The following is a 17,658-nucleotide window of genomic DNA, read 5'->3' as shown; positions in this document are numbered from 1 at the left end:
ATTATTTATATTTTCCTCTTATTATGGAGCATAATGAGCTTTAAATAGATTTCATGACAGGCTCCACAGTATTGCTGTAAAGAAAATTCTCAATGGCAGCAGGTGTCAAAGCACCTTGGAAAATGTTTAAATGTAATGCATGCATACACACAAACTCAAATGAAACATATCAGCCATTCAGGATAAATAGTTAATTGTCTTCCTTTGTAATGCTATATCACATATGTGAGACTGTATGGATCATTTACTGACCCTTTATACTGCTGATGAATAAATCTGATCAGGGTTTAAACTAGCCACTCTATTTTTTTTCCATTGCCAGAAATCATATAACAGCTGACAAGTTAATGGCTCTGAAAAAGTGCTGCTACTAATATCTGAATGGGGCTTTTACCCTGATAAATGATGGCTGAATGGAAAATCCAGACTTGTGTTCCAGGCCAAAAGTTTAAAGTGTAATAAATTGCCTTTAACACATAGCTTGTTCAATATTCATAGACAGGAGACTTAATCAGACTTATTTTCCATCCTACCTGTGAACTTTGGGGAAAGCAAATGAATCACTGTATGATCTGCATTCATTTACTGATGCTGACTTTCTCATCATTTTCATTGAATTCTAATAGTGAACACAAATCTCTGTGCTATCAGTGCTGAGTGGAAATCTGTGAGACACGAACACAAGTGGGGTGCAAGAAAAGCTGAGCTTCAGCCAAAGTCAAACTCACAGCATGAGCTTGAGGCAGATCTCTTTTAAGGCAAACAGCTGGAGAGATGTAGAGAGAAAGAGCCAGAAGGAGAATAAAGCTACACATTGCATATCCAGACATGCTCACTGTCTTAGCAAAACCTCTTTTAGAATTAACAGTATAATATCCATAAAAGTTTTCTTGCTTTACTATTTTAATGCACAAACACTAAAACAAATGTATAAAAGACCTCAACAAATACTAAACATGTTAAATACACAGTTGAAATCAGGGGTCTCTGTAGGGTTGTAGGGTTCAGGATGTAGTCGTTTAAACATGAGAAATCACTTTCTTCCGAAATAGTTCCTTAGGGTTTACAGCTACAATAACAATAATTTAATTATAATTCAGGAATTTGGGAAATTTGTGTCTGAGATCTAGTAATTGTGCTGTGAGGACCTGTCTCACAATATAATGGCAGTAGTTTAAAATGCTTTATAACCATTCATTCAGTCAATTGCTGTATAAAACTCAAAGGAATGAAGGATCCAGAACCTTTTCCCAGGAACACTGGGTGCAAGTTCATCACAACACACCATGCACACACACATTTGGGCATAGTTAACCCAAAAGAAACCCACCTGGACATCCAAATATAAAAATAACACTAGTTACCAGACCTCAACCGTGTTAAACATTAATGGAATATTTTCAACATCTTAGACAGCACCATCCTCTATCGTCATGAGAATCACTAAATGGTCATTATAGATGGTAACAATTGAGCTGTTTTGATAGCACAACAATCTACTAAGGCATTAAATGCTGGTATTTCTCTTTTGATTTGTATTTACAACATAAATTCTTAAAATCTAATTCTAAATACTCTTCTAAAATGTAAACAGAAAACTGTTCCTTGTTCCTCTATGGTATAAATTAATCTGCAGTAATGCAAACAAGCCTTTCCACCATATGAGAGCAATAACAAAAATCAACATGACATGATTTTTACGCAAACACGCAGTGTTAATTAAGGTTTTGTGTATTTAAGCATGCACGTGTGTATGTGTATGTGCGTGCATGTCTGTGTGTGTGTGTGTGTGTGTGAGAGAGACTGAGACTGTCTCAATGACAGTGATAATATACAGAAATAACTTTGTGTGAAAGCTGACAGTTTCTACAATCAACAACTGTTCTATGACTTGAACAAGAACAACACTAACTCACATTTTTGATGTTTAGACATCTATAACACATGCTATGTGCACTTGTGGATATTTTTCTGCTTTTCTCCCCCCTCCAAAACTACTCAAAGGAATACATCAGCTATCCATCATGCATATTATGATTCTATTTAAGCATCATGCTCATGAGATGCATCTGGCAGTACAAAGTATAAGGCCAGTACTGGTCACTGGAGTAAATAATTTTAGGTAAATACCTTTTTTAATGAACAATCAATTTGACTATGATTCCTGCTAAGCCAACTGATTAGAGTTTATTTAGGCTTTGGTTTCTTTTCTTCTGCCAGCACTATGTAACTAAAGAGGGAAACAAAGAAAAGACTAAACAGTCTGCAAACTCAAGATGTTTGTAGGAATTTAGCTCTTTCCTAACATATATGTATGTGTGCATATCTACCAATCTGCTGCCAAAGATTTGTCAACTTATAGTTTAAAGAAATCCGTTACACCCTCTTTAGCAACTTCTACTTTAGTCCATTTTTTTTTATTTCATAAATCCAACTACAGACAGTGTTAGTATTACACATGAGCCAGAGGTAGCCGATATGTACTCTGAAAACATTCAGGAGAACTAGAGGACATTTGTTTGCTATACAGTAACTGTAATCTGTACTGAGATGTGTGTATACAAGGAAAATATGGATTTTTTTAATGTCCAGAGTTTATTCCAGTAGGTGCATCCTGTGTAAAAATACTATTAGCCACATGTTTTGTGGACAGCTTCACTGGTGTTTATTATGGATTTCCTCTGCAAGCCTATGGAAGCATTTGACTTTAAAACACATCATCGAAATTATGTTTTCATGTGAAAAGATCTGAATTATATAACACCATACAGTGTGAGAATTAACACAAATAACAAAACACACAAACACATAGTGAGTCAGACTGCTGGCATTGCACAGAAACTCCTTTGACATACAGCATGTTTAGATTTTCAGCATTTACTCTGAAGGCCTCCAGATAAGTCTCATATATTATGAGTATGTCAAAGCTTTTCTTTGCTTTGATGCTGGAAGGTCAAGCAAAGGATCAGACGTAGGAGAAGAAGTATAATATAACAATATGCAACATGGATATCCCTATGGTTTAACTTTTATATAAATAATTAACAAAACATCTTATTATCAATACATTACAATTATTACAACACATCCCAGTCATTCACATAACAGGCCTACACAGAAATCATACATTATGGTAATGCTAAACACTATACAACAACGATGCATAAGCACTATGGCTACCATACATACACATATACAAAATTTTAATGAGTGCTTTATAAATGCGAGGTAATGGCATTTTCTTATTAAAAAACATGACCTATAAAGAACTGAAACCATTGAAAATAAAAAATATATACATATTAATTGAACTACCATTTCTAATGTGCATATGTAGTGAAATCTCTTGGTGCACCTTCACAGAGTTCAAATAGGATGCAAAAATAGTGGTGATAGCAGCCATCTTGGACAGACTCTGCAAAATGTTCCAAAGCTGTCAGTCATCAATATAAGAAAAGAACAAAAGAGTACTAAAGCTTATCTGCCTGGCCAGCCAGACAGAAAAAAAAGAAAGAAAAAAAATTAAAACACAAAGGTCCACAATGGTTTGATGAAGGGTATCGTCAGTTTCACAGCAAAAACAGCATTTTAACCCTTCCTGTTTAAGTCACAGTTGTTAGCGTTTACCAAGACAGTTGAAGTCTGAGAGGTCACGCTTACTTTTTTTTTATATACCCAGAGACCAGATTTCCTAGATAGAATTAAATTCTCATCTCTGTGTCATCACTGTGCTCCAGGGAGTGCTCTGTGGTGCTAATCATTGAGGCTGATGGGCCTTGTGTAACACCAAATGGGGAGACGGCTGGTGATCGGGCTGCTAGAGGGGACAGAGATGGTGAGAAGCTGGGAGACATTGCTGCAGATGAAATGGAACCCTCATGGCTAATAGGAGAGCGTCTGAGGGTTGCTAGGTGTGGAAAAGTCCTAGTAATCGCAGGCTTTGGTGGAACAGACTTGGCACCAGGGTGGGCTACTGATGTAATAAGAGGGGGTGGTTTAGGTTCTGTCTTGATTTTAGGTTGGAAAGGTCTTCGTGGATTGTTGGGAGGTAAACTCTCATCTTTAAGCCTGGCAATTTCTGTAAAAACACTGGCAAGAGGTTGGAATTGTGGGCACCAATTAAGAAGGTAATCCCAATTATAGCTGCCCCGTAGCTCCTCATCACTAGCAACAATAGCTGTCAGAGAGCCATCAATTGAAGGTTTGCCATCCTCTGGGAACCCATAATCCTTTGGATGGGATATGTTCAGCCCCCTGCCCACAGCAAGGTAGCCACCTCCTTCATCTCTATAAACTGGAACTTGACCAGAGAGGGAGGTGCCACTTAAACTTCCCAACTTCTTCCCTTTGAACCATTGGCTTGCATCTAGTGTTCCCGTTTCACCAGAGATGTCAGAGAGTTGGTCAGCATCCTGCTGTATGCCTGAGTCTGGCCCTCGGGCAGAGATGTGCTCTTGCATGGAAGAGGTAATACTAGCTACTCGTGGATATTCATTTATCATCCGGATTTCATCATCTTCTGCAGCCTCTGCGGATCCTCTTCCACTAGAGTGTGATGGATCCAGAGATCCTCCTCTTGTATAGGAACCTCCAGCTCCTCCCTGATCACCAGCATATCCTGGAAGGGTCTGGTGATAGATCCTCTCCCCACCTGCTGATTTGGATTCATCTAACTGCTGCAAGGTTGTGTCTGAAGCCGCTGTACCTGTGTTCTGCCCTTTCCTCTTGTGTCTAGACTTGACTAGGTACAGGGCCACAGCAATTATGACTAAAATGACTATTACACCAAGAGAAGCTGCAATTATGCTGATCAGGAGAATGTTTAAGTCAGTTGCAAGACCAAAGGATGTGTTGGTAACATCAATAGTGAGCTGGGCAGTTGTAATCCTTGACGTTTCTAAAGGACTATGAGCAATAACATCCATGGTCATAAGGCGCGTCTCCCTTTTGGAACGGCTTTGGCCGCTAGAACTACTAGCACTATCCATTTTGAGGTAGATCACACCAGTGGTCTTGTTGACATCAAAGTATGGGGAGCTGCTTGATAATGAGTAAAGCACAATCCCATCAACACCACCATCTTCATCTTTGGCTTGCACCTGACCAATGCTCTGGCCCTTCTGGGCTCCCTCTGGTACCTCAATAGAAAATGATGAGGAAATGAAGACAGGATCATACTCATCTTCCCCTGTGACATAGACTTGTACAGTAACAGTGGCAGAGTTGTTGCCTGCATCCATAGCCAAAGCCATGAAATGGAATATATTCACCTTTTCAAAGTCAAATGACTGACGAGACCGTACCTCTCCTGTGTTTTGATCCACCATGAAGAAGTCTTTTCCTTGACCAGATCTGTCCAATATAAAATATTTCAGCTGTCCATAGACCCCAGTGTCATGGTCTATGGCATGCAGCACCGTGACTGCCGAGTTAGGGGGCTGGTTTTCTCGTAAACTTGCAGTCATAGTCTCAATAGGGAAGTAAGGCCTGTTATCATTAATATCCTTCACCTCAACATTAATAGGGGCCAGTGCAAAATGACCATGACCATCTGAAGCTTGAATAATTACAACATGGGAATTCTGAGTCTCACGGTCCAGAGGTTTCTGAAGGCGCAGGGCACCAGTCCACTGGTCCACTGAGAAAAGGCCTGTGTCATCTCCAGAGCTAATGCTATATTGGATCTCTGCATTTGGAGCTGAATCTGGATCCACTGCAGACAGCCGTAAGATTTCACTGCCGGCTGAGGCCCCTTCACTCAGAGACACTACATATTCAGCACGGCTAAATGCCGGAGGGTTGTCGTTGACATCTTTCACAGTAATAATAGCAGGCACACTGGAGCTGCGCTGGGGAACACCACGGTCAGATACCACAATGGTGAGATTGTAGCGAGATGTTACCTCAAAGTCCAGCTGCTCTGCCAGGATCACTGTGCCTACTGTCTGGAAGCCATGGCCTTCTATGAATCGAACACTACTCTCAATCTGGAAAGCATTTCCAATATTCCCACTTGCAATAGCAAAATCAAAAACTGAGTTTTCCTGGGAGAGGTCACCATCCACTGCTTCAAGGGTCAAAATGGTGCCTCCAGGAAGCTGGTCCTCAGACACTGTGGCTCTGTATTGTAATTCATTAAACGTGGGAGCATTGTCATTCACATCTTTTAGCTGGACTTGGACAGTAGCAATGGCAGATAGAGATGGCTTTCCTCCATCATGTGCCTCAATAACCACCCTCACAGTGGGATGCTCTTGGTCAAATATAGCCTTTTGATTAATAAACAAGGTGCCTGTAAAGAAAATACATTTTAAAAGGTATTCAGGTTAACAATATTAAATTTTTTAAATATTTGGCCTAAATAGAACAGATCTAAATAATTAAATTCTGTACCATTGCTGGAATCAATGTAAAAGCCCTCTTTAGATGATGATATTAGTCGGTAGGTTACTCTTCCATTCTCTCCAGAGTCACTATCTGTGGCTGTTACTGTAATTACAGAAGTGCCAGGTGGAGAATGTTCTGCCAGTGCCGCCTGGGAAACCACATCAGAGCAAGTTAATATTCACTCCTTCACCATTAGTGGTATATAGACTGACACGGGGCAATTTATATATTATTAAAAACATTTACCTGGTATAGGTCTTGTGTAAAGGTAGGCACATTGTCATTTACATCTTCCACCAGTACTGTCAGATTGGCCTCAGTCTGATGCTTAGAGTCCGAAGTTTTAACAGTTAGTGTGTACCATGTCTTCTCCTCATAGTCAAGTGGGGAAGTCAGAAACACTCTGCCACTGTAGCGGTGGATTCCAAACTTGCCCTGTGAGTTTTTATCCAGATACAGAGAATAGGACAGTGCTGGGCCCGAGTCAACATCGTTCCCTGTCACCATGGAAATCTCTGTGCCGACAACTGAGTCTAGGAGATATCAGAGACATAATATGCATTCAGTTGGTGTAAGAAAAATATTTAAATGATAAACAGCATGCCCACAGAGGTACAAACTCAGTGCAAGTACATGAAGAAAGGTGAAATTTTAACTTGTTTTGTGTAGAAGGGAAAAAGACACTTACTTTCTGGAATTCGCACTTCCTTTGGCATAGGGATTGTGGGACTATTATCATTGAGGTCAACAATAATTACAGTCAAAGTGGCAGAGCCAGCAAGCTTGGGGCTTCCACGATCTGTTGCTGTAATCACTAGTCTGATAAAAATCAGATTAACATCAAATGTCAACATCACCATTCAAATCTTTTAGTTTCAAAATGGTCAAAATAAATAATATGTATCAGAGGAACCCCAAAGTAAAACAACATATCTGGCCTGATGAAGCTGAGCAAATGAAGCATGAGTACCTTTCACACAACACTGGGAAAACACATACAAACAAACAAAGACAAAGGAAGCTCACTTGGTCTGCATCCAAATCTCCCGGTCCATGATGGCAGCAGTGGTGACACTGCCAGTCAGAGGGTCAATTTTAAAAAGCCCGCTACGTCCAGAAGACTGAATGGAATAGGTCACTTGACCATTCGGGCCCTGATCCACATCTTCAGCTATAACCTTAGTAGAAAAAAAATACATTTATTAAAATGATGTAGTATTATCCCATGGTTATATTACAATAGTGCTACTGATCCAGATGGATTTATTTGTATTGAATAAAATTGATTTGTTTTGAAATTAAAAAGAGCACCTGAATAATTGGAGAGTCGTAGCCCTGTGCCTCATACATGTATGCTATGTAGTTTTGCAGCTGAAAGCGGGGCAAGTTGTCATTGACGTCCTGAAGAATCAGGTTAACAGCCATGAAAGAGCTGGAAGTTGCAGTTTCAGCCTTCACCACTAGACGGAGTCTTGGCGTGTCCTCAAAATCCAGGCTGTTGGATCTCTGTACCCAGATTTCACCTGTGTGAATCAAAAGAAATGGAACCTTAAAATTGTTCTTGCTATCACACTCTAGTATGTGAATATACAACTAAATAAAGTGATCTACATTAGATATTATACACATTTTATTCTGGACCAGTAATTTGACTGGTCAAAAGCAGAGTACTGCAAGAGTGTTTTTTATATAGTTTAACTTCATTGAGACATTTTACTGTAATAACGCACTCATATTTGTTCACCACTTTAAATTCCACTTCCGAGTTTAAAACTGTTTCTACAGTAGTGTTAGTGATATCAACAGCTGACATGTCTAACGATACAATTCAGAAACTTTTGAAAAAGAAAACATTATCATATGAACATGGAATGAAAGGAGGGACTGCAATTTTACTGGAAGCACCGCTAACAAAAATGTACTAATCAATGTGATCTAGCTCGTCGGTGGGCTGAAATGTTATAAAGTAAGTGCGGCTTCTTTCTTATCCATGTCTGCAGGCCGAGCAAAAACAAAGAGAAAAAACTTGGCCATGTTTTGTCTAAATGTCACTTAAAATGAATTTTATATTTATGCAGTAGAACTGTTGTATAAAAGCAATATTGCACTTGCAATCATGTGGTTATACTGAATTTTACCACTGTGAAACAGCCACATGCCTGTGTGATATTGCTTTAAGGTTCCATGGATAAATCATTTTAAGGAAGAATCTACTGGATGTTATTATTTCACAAGTAGCAAGTAATAAAATAAAGCTGTTAGATTTTCAATTTTCCTGTTCCTTAGTTTAAGCAAAAACTTTTTACAGGACAGCCCTATATGTTGTAGTTTTATTGCGAACCGAAGATGTCAAATCATATTCCAATTAACATCCATAAACAGGCTAGAAATTTAATTTCCAGCTTCTCTGCATTTCAGAAAACAGCAGAAATACATATACTAGTATAATAAGTATGCAAAGGATGAACTCTTTGCCTCATATTACACTGTTTATAGATGTACCAATCCAATGCATTTATGTGGACAAGCTGGTGGCTCAGTTAAAAATGTTGATTGTGAAACTGAAAGCATGAAACACAAAACTTCCTTATCACTTAATGATGGATGGGGGGTTATGTCTACAGAAGCATAATCTTTTTATCTTTACATAGTTCCAAAAGTAACTACATGGTTAATTATTTTGGCTGCAAACATATCACCACTTAATACAGAGAAATAGCAAACAGCTAGCAAACCAATGAAGAACATTAAAAAAATTTATCTGGGCTACAATTTTGCACTCTACTCCCAACTGACCTGTGCTGGAGCTGATGCTAAAAGACTGCTGTTTGTTCCCACTGAAGATGCTGTATGTGATGCCCCCACGTGTGCCATCTGGATACTGCGCCTGTGTCTGTGCAACTGCAGTTCCTGAGGATCAAAGAAAATTTCATTTGAATGCGGCTGAGATAATTAAGCTGACTAAATTGCAATTTTTTAAAGAAAACATTTGCATAGACTGTCACACAATGGATGTTTTGGAAAGTTAATATTTTAAGGAGCAAATTTATATTAGTTTTTTTAATCAGCTGAGAAAATACACAAGAATAACCAATCTTATAGCATAGGAATTTTGTCTGTTCTACACTGTGACTAACCTTTGGCTGCATTCTCCTGGATGCTGATGTCTCTGGTGGTACGGGAGAAGCGGATACCATCAAAGTTGTGTTCCTTCACGTAGATGATCACCACCCCCAAAGAGGACTGATGAGGGCTGCCCTGGTCCATGGCCTCCACAATGATGATATACTGGCTCTGGGTCAGGCTGCTCAGTGACTCACTAGTTTGAATCTCTCCAGTCAGAGAGTTTATAGAGAAGCCTTGTGCTGGTTTGGCAAAACGATAGAATACTGAACCATTGGCACCAAAGTCCTTGTCCTCTGCTCTCATAGTGGCAACCACATGATTTGTGAATACGCTTCTGCTGGATACAGTGATTATGAGAGGATCTTGTATAAAAAATGGTGCATTGTCATTAACATCCATAATGGTAACTGTGACCTGGGCCGTGGTGTTGTGGGGTGAAGCAGGGGACAAGTCAACTGCACACACTTGGAAGCTGTATAAAGCTATTTTCTCTCTGTCCAATAAGGCAGCTGTGAGGATTCGCCCTGTATCAGGGTCTATGGTAAATGCACCTCTTGCTTCTTTATTCAGAAAGTATAGAATCTGACCATTCTTGCCTTCATCAGCATCGCTGGCTGTCACTTCCAGAACTAATGTTCCAATAGCAGCATCCTCTGAAATGTCAATGGCATAGCTGCTACTACTAAATGTTGGACTATTGTCATTAATGTCCAGTACACTGACTTCTACAGTAGCTGTGGTAGTAAGAAAGGGGCTTCCATGATCCTGCGCAACAATTTCCAGAGAATACCTAGCTTTTCTCTCTCTATCCAGAGGTCGAGAGGTGGACAGGGATCCGGAACTGCTATCCAGCTGAAAGTCACCATCTGGGTCTCCAGCTAAGATTAATAAAATTGGAATCTTTAAGACTTGGAACTTTATAAGGTACCAAATATTGATCTACGTCATCAAGTAAATAAAGTAAAACAATGTTTACTGTTTATACATTACAGTATCCGGCCAGAATTATGTAGATGCATTACAATCACACCAGTATGTGCCCATTACAAATCATATGTGTTAAATTGGAGTTGGTCTCCAGTTGGTGTTCCAGTCCATCCCAAAGGTGTTTAAAAGAATTTAATTCAGGACTGAGGCCACTTAAGTTCTTCTAAATCAACCTTGGCAAACCATGTCTTGAAGCTTACTTTGTGCATAGTGGCATTGTTTTGATGAAACAGATTTCAGGCACATATTTTGCTGTGAAAGTGGCCACATACTTTTGGGAATATATGGTCTATTTAGAAAATATAGAATATATTGTATAATCAATCTCAAAAGTGATACTTACCAGTTATCCTGTACTCCACTAGGCCATTATCCCCACTGTCATGATCAGTAGCTTTAATTGTAAAAAGTTCTACTGGATCGAGGTTCTCTGGCAACTCCAGACTGTATTGCAGACTTCCAAATGCTGGAGCATTATCATTCTCATCTATTACTGTAATATGCACCTTGGTCTTTGCAAAGTTAGGGGGCATCCCTCCATCACTGGCATACACTACATCACATAGAAGAAATGTATCGAGAAACATAAGCATGGCTGGTTATGGTAACATTCCAATAATAACTGCATGCTTAAAAGTGCAAAAACAAATTACCAGTTATGCTGTAATGATCCTGTTGTTCCCTGTCAAGAACTTTGGTAAGTAAAATGACACCGGTTTCTGGTGAAATGACGAAACCTTCTACTGTTACCCCTCCATAGGACACATGTCCATTTGCACCTGAAACATTTATAGTAAAGAAAGACAAAGACTGAGCTCAACCCAAAACTCTGCAAAAAACTAAACTGCATTTGTGAAAAAAAAAAACTTTCACAATGTGATTAACTGGTTTGATTTAAGCATGTTACACATCTCATTACACCTTGGCATTTTTCTCCACTGTGGCATATTACTGGCAAAAGGGAACAAGCTTGCATGCAGGGAAAGATCATTTGGTGCCAGCACCTGTTTACTTGAGCAACTTACAGCAACCCAGGTTTCTTCATTTAAAACAGTCCATGGCAATAATTAAAAAAGCACAAACTCCACAATGTGAGTAAGAATTTAGCTGGTTAGCCTTAACCACACCACTAAATTCCAGTCTACTTAAGATACCATTAAGCGGAATGATTCAGGACACAATAGCTTTTAAAAAAATGTTTAACCTGCTATCATTCAGTACTTTAAACATAGGCTGTATTTAGTGTAAAAGCAAAGAAAAGGTGCTAAGTTGCACACTGAAAATAAAAAACCTCTCACCTTGGTCTCTGTCAGTAGCAGAGACAGTGAGTACGGTGGTTCCGGCCGGCTGATTCTCTCGGATTTGCACCTCATACTCACTTTTCTCAAACCAAGGAGCCTCATCATTCACATCAATAACCTGGACAGACAGGACCTGAGTAGTAGAGTACTGGGGTGTCCCATGATCCTCTGCAACAATAGTGAGGTTGTAGCTGTCTTGCTCCTCACGGTCCAAAGCTTTGAGAATGGAAAGGGAACCTGAGGAGGGAAGAAGAACAGAAACAAATGTTGGACATTTATTATTTAGTAATAATAAAATCAGAGAGACACAGATGAATATTTCAAAAACTTTCAACATTCTACACTACTGAATTAGAGGCTGGGAAGAGTATGCTTGAGATCCCTTCAAAATATTGAAGTACTTATATGTAAACACTATAACAGAATCCAAAATAAGGATATGCTTTTTTCTCACTTATACAGACAGCTAAACTCATGTAGTATTTTCCTTTCACAAACACAGAAGATAGCATCCAGGTGCCAAAAGACAGAAAATGTATGACATTTTTGAAAGTATTTTTGTGTTGTATTTCCTGATAACAGAGCCATCATGGCACAGCAATTTTAGAATGTGATATATTTTACTTTTATGTAATAGACAACTGTAGTTCTTACAGGATAATAAAGCTCATGGGTGGATATGATAGCTAAATGTTCTGCCCATTTACTGCCCAATTGAATTGTGTGAAGTGTGTGAAGCTTCTCATGTATTAATAAATTCACAAAAACAATGTTTTCCCTAATTTCATATACTGGCACAATCGCCTTCATGTTAAAAAATAAATAAAATCAGCTCAAGCCACCACCAGACCTCAACCTCTTTATTCTCATTCAGTCAAAACCTTGTTAAACTTTAATCCCCAGTGTCTAGTCAATTTCAGTTTATCACTGCTCACATTAAACATTCTGGTATGTACTGCTACTATAAATAACATGACTAACTTGAAAGAAAAAATAATTTACAAATAATATTAATTTATATGAATGACTTAAGTGTAACATTTTTTCCTAATCATTCAATTTCTGTATTTTTATTCTAAAGTCTCTATGATAAAACTACTATTTATTCGGTTATTGTCTTTTTATCCATCTATCAACCTGCATTCCACTTTTGCATGCCACCATTTTAATGAAAACATCGGTCATTATCCTGCAGCAGCTCTATAAGGCAATCAATAAAGCTCAGGATCGAACAGTGCATTCAGCACCTGCTATGCCAAAATATGTGTTAAGTGATATGTCTTTTCTATTATATTGATTTCTTACTATTGCTAAGGATATTTTAAAACTACATTGCTAGCCAGCTGGCTAACCATATTATTAATTACCAAGATCAAATCTAACCAACATAACTATTACTTATGACAGTATCTGCAGTTTGATGAACAATAGACATTTTTTTTTTGTCAATTGTTATAAATTATAAGGAGATTAAATTTACTAGGTAGGAAATTTTTTTGTTAAGTGTAATGATTGTGAGACTCACCAGTATTGGGATTGAGGCTGAATCGTCCTGCTGTGTTGCCTGCCTGAATGTGATAAGACACTCTGCCATTTTCTCCTTGGTCTGCATCACGAGCAATGATGTAGAGCAGCACAAAGCCCATTGGCTTATCCTCCATCACACTAACTGCTGTAGGAGAGCTGAATACTGGAGCATTGTCATTTTCATCAGTGACGAAGATGCGAGCTGTGACTGAGCTCCATCGCCTTCGACTGGGATCTGTAGCTGAATCAGTTGCTCGGACCACCAGAAAAAGACTTGAGGTTTCCTCATGGTCCAGCTCTTGACCCAGAGTGAGCACACCAGTGATGGGATCAAGGGACAGAAGATCTGATTGATCAGGCCAGCGATTCTGTATAGAATAGCGTACCTCACTGTTAGGACCACTGCCATCTTTATCAGATGCCTGAAACGCATAAATGGAGGACCCTGGCTGCATGTTCTCAGAGACAACAATGGTCACAGGGTCTTCAGGAAACTGTGGTGCATGATCATTACTGTCTTGCACATTAATATCTAGCTGGATCAGATGACTGCTAGGGGAGGCCTTTGAGAAGTCATCCACTTGAATCTGCAAGTTGTAGTGAACTCCCTGTTCATAGTCCAATTCTCTGGCCAAGTACACATCCCCAGTGAGACGATCCACCATAAAATTGCTATCCTGATCTGTGCCACCTACTACAAGGTAAGTGACTTGTCCATCAATCAATACATCACTTTGGTCATGGAGCCGCACTGAGCCTATAATTGAGCCAGGTTTGGTGCCCTCCATTGTGTTAAGTGCCATTGAGAGGGTGTTTGGCTTGGGTGGAGCCCTCACTGAGCCAGCAACCTGTTGATTTAAACAAAGACAATACAGTGTAAGTGATAGTAAGTAACACTTTTGTATAGGATGCTATAAATTCATACTGGTATAAATAATAACAACCGATATGAGTTAAAACCTTTTCTAAAAGGCAGCATATTGTTGGGTTCTGCATAGATAATAGAGTCAACCGATGTCTGTATTCAGGCTGAACAAAGTATTTCAGTGGATCAAAATGCTGTATTCAATCATCCAATAAAAGGCTGTAGTTCAATTACTTTCATGTTCAAAAGAAGATCCTATTTTGAGGCAAATACATGCATTTACACAAATTATTTAGCTGAAGCCACTTTACTGGACCAAACAATATCTACACTAACTGCAGGGATGAAGACATTTAGTAAGAAAAGAGAGAGTATTGACAGCCTTTATATATTTTTCATTTGATTTAAGTTCTCTGACCAGCTACGTGTTAGAGAGTGGTTAGTTACAAATAATGATACTTTAAATTTAACTACATATTTTAGAAATTCTATTGTTGCAGTAGCTGACTTATTTTCTAATGTTGCTATTAATATGACAGACTATATTTTCCCATTCCCTATCAGCTCACATAGGCCTGTCTGGAGAATAACAGGTTTACAGTACTAAGGATACAATCAACTTGTGATGGAAACAACACTAATTATGGAATACCCATGGCCATAATTTTCAGTGTGCAATAAAATACATAAGAGGAGACACTTGATTGTAAACAAACTGAAAATGAAAGTACTGTTCCAGCCTTAAAGCACCATCCTATTGTGAGGAGTTGATTATCAAAGTTGATTAGCTAGCTGGTTATGTGGTTCATCAAAAGTATTAGTATTAGGTGCTTAAATAAATGAAGGGAAACAGAGAATTAGCACTGTTTTGAACATGAGGGCTGACCTCATGTAGTTAGCTGAATAACTACCAGTAATGAACGTATTTTAAAGTGTATTTAAACTCATTTTATACTATTGCAGTGTAGCTAACTACTTTAGCAAAGGTAAATCTAGGAGGAGTCTTAGTCATTTTAAACCACAAGTAACTTGGCTAGAGAAGTTGTCAACATTTGGGACATAATGGCTTGTTAATAAAGTATACAATGAAAGAAAGAATGTTAGAGATGGATGAATAGACATAGAAGATTGTATTTAGTCTTAATGCACCAAATTCAAAATAGGTCTCTTCTGTTTAAGGCATCTCTCATCGGTGTGCCAATAGTTAGACTGGGTTATGGGAAGCAAAAAATTAGCAATTTATTTTCAGCAATGTGACTAAACCAATAACCAATTTGAATTACATATTTTAACCTGATATTTGCACCACTGAGTTAGGAATCAGAAATTTCTAAATAAACCAAAGCTTCAATGGATCCGTGTCTTCAAAGTTCAAGGATTAGAGAAAAATGGGTTTTGAAACCCTTTGACTTTGTTCAATCCTAAGGACAAGCTTGCTTTTATTTGTCAGACTTCTCAAAACGAACCATAAAAGTACATTCAGATTTCATAACATTTTTGTCCTCAATTCACAATTGATGATGATTATGATTATGATTATTATTATTATTAATACTTTGTACCAATGCAAGAACGGAAAGCTTAGTACTTAGGAACGTATTTATTAGATTACCCACATTGTATTTCAAGAGGTTTTTACATCTTGTAATTTCATAGATTACAACTTTACAAAAAAAATTACACTAGGCACCAAATTACTCACCATACTTTTATTTCAAAACACTCTGTACCATTTACTGTCGACATTAGCCTGCAATTAAGGTACAATGAATCCATCTGCCACATAAAAGCACTCATGCGCTCATTTCCTGTCGCCTTTGAGTGGGCCTGGAAACTAACTTAAATGCTTTCTAATGATAACAGGTGAAAGCTTTTATACATAAATCCTCATGAAAAATAAACAGCCCTCTCTGACTGCTGAGCAGCTTGTGGAATATATAATACAGCATTACTTAACATTCTTGAAAATGCAATGTACCCTACAGGAACGACCCAATGCGCCTGTTATTACTTAACTGTTGTGTGGAATATTATGTTGATGTTATTGTGGTGAAACCTTATCTAGTGTGAGTGTGTCCTTGAGCGCTACCGTGTGAGAGGCCGGGAGGTTAGCGGCTTTTTGTCTGATCAGAGCAGGCCACAGCTGGGCCCCATCAAGGGCCATCTGGGAATACTTGATTTAAAGGTTCCTTTTTTCTTCTCTCTTTCTCTCATTCTTTGTAGGGAAAAGATATCGCAGGCAAGCACTTACTCCACAATTAGCATCCTATTCCATTTTAGGAATAAGATATAAGAAAAGCACTATGGTTCATGTGTGCTCAGTGCCTGGCAGAAACAATTCTGCTTAGCATATTCAGTGGTATCTGCACACGTTCGAGCGGATATAAGAACAAATATAGTGTACTTTATGGAATATCAAATGACGCACATGTGCAATTCACACTAGTCCCTGTGGTTGACTGCACTTTCTCATTTAGGTTTGCATTACAGGATCTGGTGCTGAAAGGGGAAGTAATGTTGACAGTTTTGTTTTTGATCCTCTCTGCTTCACCCAATTTCCTCCCACAACCATTATGCTGCAATTTCAAACATTTTCTTCAACCTTTTTTTTTTTTACAAAAGCAGTACGTATGAACAATCATATTTTTTGTAAACTTGCATCAATACACATTTTTATTATAGCGCTTTTTATTATTGGTGCACTGAATAGTGTGTTAGACTTTTAGATTATAACATTTGAGTAAATTTTAATCCCATTCTGTCATCTAGGGGACTGACCTGTATGCGTAAAACGCTGGAAATGCTCTGAGGTGGTGCGCCACGATCTGAAATGGTTACAGTTAAACTGTACTCAGCCTTTTCAGCTAGCCTCAATATGGAGGCAGAGCGCAGCTCTCCCGTGGTTGGATTTAGAGTGAACCGTTCTGCTCTGGAACCTGAAACACACAAAATGAAATTAAAAGACTGCTAAATTATTTTTTTTATAAAGAGACAATGATTTTGATTTTGCTGTTTGTTAGAGATTTTTAAAAGTTATGAATCTATGCTAAATTTCCCATAGTATTAAAATGAATGTGAAAAAAAAAAAAAGAAAAATCTTGAAAATGCTATCAAAACAAATCTGAGGCAAGTTTTGCAAAGGTGTCGATGTTTGGTTACAAAAAATAATCCCCAAAACACTAAACATCCAATGTCACACCACTGAATCTATTGTTAAAACATTGAACATTTTTAATATTAACTTCCACCATGCCTAGAGGAGATAATTCAATAAAAGTTAGTGACAGACAAAAGTGCCCAAGAGTAACTATTAGCATTATGCTGATAATGGACTATTTAAAAACCTTTGCACATTTTAATTGTTTTTTCCCTCATAAAATTAATAGTTCAACCCATTGCAGTTCCAAGCTGTACCAACCCAAACTTTAAAAATGTATTCAAGGCATTGAAAACTTATTTAAGTTT

The 17,658-nt window shown here is 38.3% G+C and overlaps 1 protein-coding gene across 1 annotated transcript in view; it reads right to left on the bottom strand.

Annotated features, from left to right (window-relative positions):
- Positions 1 to 2,392: 2,392 nt before the first annotated feature.
- dchs1b (dachsous cadherin-related 1b) overlaps positions 2,393 to 17,658 on the bottom strand; it is an 82,246-nt gene continuing 66,980 nt past the window's right edge. Inside the window, exons 9-21 of the mRNA XM_046861281.1 lie at positions 16,972 to 17,129; positions 13,327 to 14,176; positions 11,799 to 12,038; positions 11,154 to 11,279; positions 10,844 to 11,053; positions 9,525 to 10,391; positions 9,184 to 9,297; positions 7,699 to 7,910; positions 7,414 to 7,565; positions 7,076 to 7,206; positions 6,634 to 6,920; positions 6,394 to 6,535; positions 2,393 to 6,292 (exon numbers count right to left, since the gene is read on the bottom strand). Of these exons, the coding sequence (XP_046717237.1) occupies positions 3,702 to 6,292; positions 6,394 to 6,535; positions 6,634 to 6,920; positions 7,076 to 7,206; positions 7,414 to 7,565; positions 7,699 to 7,910; positions 9,184 to 9,297; positions 9,525 to 10,391; positions 10,844 to 11,053; positions 11,154 to 11,279; positions 11,799 to 12,038; positions 13,327 to 14,176; positions 16,972 to 17,129 (6,080 nt within the window). The 3' untranslated portion in view covers positions 2,393 to 3,701. The remainder of the gene's footprint in view (positions 6,293 to 6,393; positions 6,536 to 6,633; positions 6,921 to 7,075; positions 7,207 to 7,413; positions 7,566 to 7,698; positions 7,911 to 9,183; positions 9,298 to 9,524; positions 10,392 to 10,843; positions 11,054 to 11,153; positions 11,280 to 11,798; positions 12,039 to 13,326; positions 14,177 to 16,971; positions 17,130 to 17,658) is intronic.

Source organism: Silurus meridionalis, chromosome 11 (genome assembly GCF_014805685.1).
Source record: "Silurus meridionalis isolate SWU-2019-XX chromosome 11, ASM1480568v1, whole genome shotgun sequence".
Lineage (NCBI taxonomy): Eukaryota > Metazoa > Chordata > Actinopteri > Siluriformes > Siluridae > Silurus > Silurus meridionalis.
The sequence above is the reverse complement of the archived record's forward strand: the minus strand, read 5'-3'. Positions and strand labels throughout refer to the sequence as shown.